The following is a 6810-nucleotide window of genomic DNA, read 5'->3' on the forward strand; positions in this document are numbered from 1 at the left end:
TTTTAATGCGAATAATGTTGCTGGATTTACCGATGGTGGGATGGAGCTTGATTAGCGGTTAAGGTTTTCGGAAAAGGGGAGAGCGATAAGAAAATTGAGTGGGTGCAAAAAAAAAATAAAAAATAAAAATTGTGTCTGGTGGTTGTGGTACGCTCTGTTTTTTCTACCTTACATTATCAAACTAAAATATTACAAATAAGTCATACATATTTAATAATTTATATATACACATGAACAATTTCCACTCTTTTGGGGCAACTCAATAAGAGCAGGTTTTTCTGTATAGTTATCTCTAATTATATAGTTTTCCTAATAGATATAAGAAAGAAAAAAACCTTGTTGCAGATCTGATGCTTCGATGTGTTGCATTTTTTGAGGTTTCTTTTTTTGCTGGAATATCATTGGTGAAAACTTGCTAGTATCTTTAACTGTTGATCAATATCTACTGTGTAGTAATTAGAATAATCAAAAGTAAATCCTGTTAATAATAATAACTCTTTAAAAAATGTAAATGAAGAAATTTACAGCTAATATACAAAATGGATGAAAATAAAAAACAATTGAAACCCCGGAGCAATTTAAAAAATCACTAAAACATTGATGCAGAAGCAAATCTACCACATGACACCAGCTTCTGATAATCTAGGGAAATCTTCTACTGAACCGCCATTATAGATCAATCCACAAGTAGCATCAAATAATGGGAATTTATGTTGTGAATTGAAATTAACCAATAATTCATGAAAATCTTTTCGAAGTAAGTATACCTTGAGAACTTTGGCCCGTCAACACAATCTTTGACACCACCCTTTATTAAACCCTGATAAGCCTCCTCCAAACATAAAAATCTAAAGTAAAAATAGTTGCTTATGTCACTCTCAATGCATTTATGATACATAAGAATAGTTATTACAATAATTATCTGTGTTTTTTGGGGGATTTAAACATTAACGAACAATTAAGGGAATTCTACGGAATCATTTGGTATTTATGACCAAGTAGAGAAATATACGAGGAACATAAGAATTCAATTTATGATTTATTAAGTTTCCATATTTCCATATATTTTATAATTAAATAACTTGAAAAAAATTAAAAACGTTTTTTGCAGCCAATTTAATCAAAGTACGCGTATGATCAATTACAACAGTCGTGTACCGCACATTTACAAATAGATCTATACTAATTCAATTTAGATTAGTTAAATATTCTACTAATCGACATCTTTATCCATCCAACGGCTGACTAAAAAGTTACCAAAGGTTGAAATCAAGAGAGTTGGTTGACTGGTAACATTTTGAATCTATGTATCCAATTGAAAAACAGCCAAAATAATCCCCCCATGAAACATACAAGGGCGACATTCCAATGTCATACAACGACCGCTAAACCTAAGCCATTCAATATATGGACCTATCTAGAGATAAACTTTTTGGTATTCATATTTTGACCGTTTGTAGCCTAATAGATATAAGGAAAAAAACCCCAGTCTGACTCGGAGTTATACTATTGCTCCACCATTACCCAATACAACATAATTAATAAGGCAAACCACTCATTTTGAAGTGGCGTAATAAGATTTGCTTAGGATGGTACGAGATTGATTGATCGTCCCCCTCCCCATAGCCACTTGACATATAATTAAAGTTGAAATTTGAGCTGCCGCATACAATATAAACAACCTAATACAATGTATCTAGTAAGCAACTATTATAACCCACACAATTACTACAGCATTTATTCGTCAAATTCGTTACTATATATTCTACACATTTCACAAGTTATGGGGATTTTCCCATCTCTTTATATGTTTCACTTTTATGCTCCAATGGGGCTTTTTCCCATCACGTTCCATTAGCAAATTCTGCTAAAACACTTTGCCTTACATTCATTTTGTTTTACATTGGTCAGATCTCACTTGACTTGGCAAAGGTAAAAGCACCGCTCCCTTCACTGGAAGAATCCAGAGATAGCACACAAACATTAGACTGTAACATCACGTACAGTCTCATACACATCGCTTCTTTCATTGGAAGAATACCAAGATAACACGCAAAATATAATCTGTCGCATCTCGTTCAGTTTCACATTTATACTCCTTTAATATCTTAATATGTCATTTAATCATTTATTTTAATCTGTAACATCAAGTACAGTATTATTGTTTCACATTTAATTTTTATTCTTATATTTGCTTGACTTCGAAAAGCCATTAGATTACACTTATTTCAACAATTAATTCCTGGGGAAGGGTGCGGGTGTCAAGAAATATTTTATTAAATATGAAATCTAAAAAAATATTTTCCATTTCCAAAAGTTTATTCTATGGGATTTAATTGAAAATTAATAATCCATAATACGAAAGCACTTTCCCTTTCAGTTCAGACAAGAACAATACGTACCAACAAGCACAACGACAAGAAGAACAATAAGGGATCATGCAATAACAAAATGTACACGATGATGATCAATGATCATTAAAATTAAATTGCTGGGGAAAACAATTGCCATTGTCTTGTGTCAATTGTGATTTACGAATTGTTTAGTAATCCTATTGTTCTTTTGGTTTGGAGGAGGGGTGAGGTTGGTTAGAAAATTAATTTATAATTCATTCCAATTATTATTATTATGAAAGCAAAGAAGGTCAGGCCCACTTATTTCTATCGAATAAATAGTCATTCCTATACAAACTGCTTAATGCTTTCATCAGACAATCTAATTGACTAGGGAGAGTCTCAATCGTTGAAATAAAACAGGATGGCTGCAAAACTGCACTAGAGATAACAAGACACTGTTGCCATCCTGAAAGGTTTAACCCTGTAAGAACCGTTCTTCCGACATTCCATTACCCAATGAGAATTTATTTCATATAAAAGCCTGGTTGTGAAATAATTACAAGCGGAGTCCCACCCCCAACCAACTTCATCATTCCTCTTTTAGTATAAATAGAGCTTTAGTTTTCCTCAATTCAATCTCACTTCCTCATTCTTTTCCAACCATATCCAATATGAATTTATTTGGTATAATTATTTTTTTACAGACGCTCCTATTTGCAACCGCAAGTTATGCCCCCCAAAAAGTCAACTGTCCAGCCAATAGTCAATTAACAAGATCCTCAAATGGTTCCCTGCTCAGTCCTCAAGAACAAACCTACATCACCAATCGTCTAGCCGTCGCCAAGCAACACTTATACACTTTCTTAATCAATGCCAATCTCCAAGATTTTGACGTGAATTCATTCTTAAACCAAAGTCAACCTACAATTGGCCCTGCATTTAGTGGTGGGGGTTATAGATCTATGTTAATCGGCGCTGGAGGGATTGCTGCTATGGATGAACGCACTCCTTCCAATGGACCTAATATCAAGGGATTACTTCAATCTTCCACTTATTTAGCTGGTCTTTCTGGAGGTGCGTGGTTAGTTGGTACACTTGCAACTAATAACCTACTATCAATTGGAGATTTAATTGCCGGAGGGAAATTATGGGAATTGAGTTCTATATTGGATTATTATGGATCAAATTTTATTAAGAATCAATTAATGTGGGCTACTATTGCTGTTCAATGTTTAGCGAAAAAAGAGGCTGGGTTTGATATCACGATTACTGATCCTTGGGGTAGAGCGTTATCATATCAGTTTTTGGCAACATTTAGTAATAATGGAGATTCTCAAAAATGGTCAGATATTGGAAAAACATCATCTTTCCAAAGTTATGAAATGCCATTTCCTTTACTTGTCGCTGATGGTCGTGTCCCTGATTCTGTGATTACCAATTTAAATTCTACCGTATTTGAATTAACTCCATACGAGGTTGGATCATCGGATCCAAGTTGTGGTACATTTGTTCAAACACCATACATCGGAAGTGCATTAGATAACGGTTACCCCGCCTCCGGTAAGAACAAATGCGTAAATGGATTCGACAATTCCGGATTCTTCATCGGTACATCCTCCTCAGTATTCAACGAAGCCATCCTCGAACTCGGTACCACTAATCTTCCATCCTATATCACGTACATCCTCAAGGATATCTTATCCATCTTCGACGAAGACAACTTGGACGTGGCGAATTACGATCCTAACCCATTTTACAAATCTCACAACGCCACCACCCCAATCGATGAATCATCCACGTTATACCTTGTAGATGGTGCTTCAGATGGTCAAAACCTCCCCCTTGCGCCATTACTCACTCGAAAACTCGATATCATAATCGCTCATGATGCAGCTAATGACAACCAAAACGGCTGGCCAGACGGCACATCCTTGATCAGCACTTATCAACGACAATTCCTGCCCCAAGGTGCAAATTTTCATTTCCCATATGTGCCTGATCAATACACATTCAGAAACCTCAACCTAACCTCCAAACCCACTTTTTTCGGCTGTGATGCCCAGAATCTAACCTCTCTCACATCAGATATTTATGATGTTCCATTAGTCGTATATCTCGCCAACAGACCTTTTACATATTGGTCAAACACATCAATTTTTAAATTAGCCTACAGCGCCGAAGAAAGAAACGCTATGATTCAAAACGGATACGAAATCTCCACTCGGAATAATGGAACTATCGACACCCAATGGCCTACATGTTTGGCATGTGCCGTTATCCGTCGACAACAGGAAAGATTGGGTCAAGAACAGTCAGATCAATGTAAGGCGTGTTTTGAAGAATATTGTTGGCTGGGAGAAATATATACTGGTCCTGATTTGGGAGATAATTTTAGTGAGGATGGAGTGACTAGTAGTAGCGAGTATTTTAATGCGAATAATGTTGCCGGGTTTAATGATGGTGGCATGGAGATTTTATAGGAGGAGATATTGGGGGTTAAGGTTTTCGGAACAGGGGAAAGCGATAAGAAAATGTGGGTGCAAAAGAAACTCTGTGTTTGATCTCCCTTGTTTCAGATCTGATGCTTTTTTTGAGGATTTCTCTTTTTGCTGGTTAAAACTTGCTAGTATCTTTATTGCTTGTGAATGGAATTGATTGTTGATCGATATCTACTGTGTAATTAGAATAATTAGAATAAAAAGTAAATCCTGTTAATGACAGCTCTATAAAAAATCTAAATGAAAAAATACAACTATCAGCGTCTAATGATCTAGGGAACACTTCTACTGAACCACCATTGTTAATCAAATCATGAGTAGCTTCAAATAATGGGAATTTATGTAGTAAAGTAAAATTAACCAATAATTCATAAACTTCTTCAGCAGTAAGCATACCTTGAGAACTTTGTCCCTTCAAGACAATCTTTGACTAAGCCCTAATAAGACTCCTCCAAATATGAAATCTGAAGTACAAATAGTTGCTTCTGTCACAATACATTTATGATACATAAGAATAGTTTATTACAATAAGTATCTGTGTTTTTTGGGGGTTCTCAACATTAAAGAACAATTAAGGGAATTCTACGGAATCATTTGGTATTTATAACCAAGTAGTGAAATATACGAGGAACATAAGAATTCAATTTATGATTTATTAAATTTCCATATTTCCACATTTCCATATACTTTTTAATTACATATTAACTTGAAAATAATTTGTTGCACCCAATTTAATCAAGCTACGTGTATGATAACTTACAACAGCCGTGTACCGCACCTTTACAAATACATCTATAGTACCAATTAGTTTCACTCAGCTAATGATGTAATTAATTATACTATTCGACATCTTCATCCATCCAATTGCTGACTAAAAATTTACAAAAGCTGAAATCCAGAGAGTTGGTTGACTGGGAACATTTTGAATCTACGTATCCAATTGAATAATAGCTAGAATAATCCCACATAAAAGATACAAACACGACATTCGAATGTCATGCAGCGACTCCCAAACCTAACCCATTCAATGTATGGACTTATCTCGAGATAAGTTTTTTGATATTCATATTTTGACTCAGCTGAGCCAAGCATCTTGAGGATCTGTTAATCAGAGAGCCCGGCTGTGCGTAAGGTCGACTACAAACTATAAAGGAAATCGTATATTAATTTATATATATTTCCCAGATTCCTCAATAATACTACTGGAGAAAGGGATTGTTATCTTGATTATACACTGATAACTTACCTAATAGATATAACGAAAAAAAGCCCAGTCTGACTCGGTGCTATACTATTACTCCACCATTACCTAATACACCATAATAAATAAGACAGACCCACTCATTTTGAAGTGGCTTAATTCGGAGACTTGCTTAGGATGATACGGGATTGATTGATCGTCCTTCCCATAGCCATTTGACATATAATTAATTTCTGGGGATGGGCGAGGTAAGAAATATTTTATTAAATATGAAATTCAAAAAAAAAATATTTTCCATGTCCAAAAATTTATTCTATGGGCTTTTTTCAGATTAAATCCATAATAGGAAAGCACTTTCCCTTTCAGTTCAAACAAGAACAATACTTGACAACTAGCACAACAATAAGGGATCATGCAATAAGTAAATGTACATGATTGATGATCATTAAAATTAAATTGTTGGGGAAACATCCATTGTTTAACAGTCTATTGTTTGGTTGATTTACGATTAGTTATTGTATTGTTCTTTTGATTTGGAGGCCTGAGCGNAAAGAAGATCTGGTCTATTTCCTATTGGATAAATAGTCATGTTCATCCAAACTACTTAATACTCTAATTAGACAATATAATTAGCTAGGGAGAATCTCAATTGTTGAAATAAAAAAATATGGCTACAAATAAGATAGCATGGTACTGCTTGAATCAACCCTCTAAGAACGCTCTTCCAACAGTTTGTTACCCAATGATTATTTATTTGGTATTGTTATTATTTTTA

At 34.7% G+C, this 6810-nt stretch overlaps 2 protein-coding genes across 2 annotated transcripts; one reads left to right on the plus strand and one right to left on the minus strand. All coding sequences in view use genetic code 12, as the record gives it.

Annotated features, from left to right (window-relative positions):
- Positions 1–3007: 3007 nt before the first annotated feature.
- On the plus strand, positions 3008–4816 carry J8A68_000134 (PLB2; the record flags this gene model as incomplete). Its single annotated transcript, XM_049404924.1, has 1 exon — positions 3008–4816. One exon carries the CDS (start codon positions 3008–3010, stop codon positions 4814–4816), a length of 1809 nt encoding a protein of 602 aa, XP_049266557.1.
- A 133-nt stretch (positions 4817–4949) lies between these two features.
- J8A68_000135 (uncharacterized protein) lies at positions 4950–5228 on the minus strand (the record flags this gene model as incomplete). The annotated part of the gene is made up of 1 exon (XM_049404936.1): positions 4950–5228. The coding sequence occupies one exon, from the start codon at positions 5226–5228 to the stop codon at positions 4950–4952; it is 279 nt and encodes a 92-aa protein (XP_049266558.1).
- Positions 5229–6810: the final 1582 nt, after the last annotated feature.

Source organism: Hemisphaericaspora subhashii (genome assembly GCF_019202705.1).
Source record: "Hemisphaericaspora subhashii strain CBS 10753 chromosome Unknown scaffold234, whole genome shotgun sequence".
Classification (NCBI taxonomy): Eukaryota; Fungi; Ascomycota; class Pichiomycetes; order Serinales; family Debaryomycetaceae; genus Hemisphaericaspora; species Hemisphaericaspora subhashii.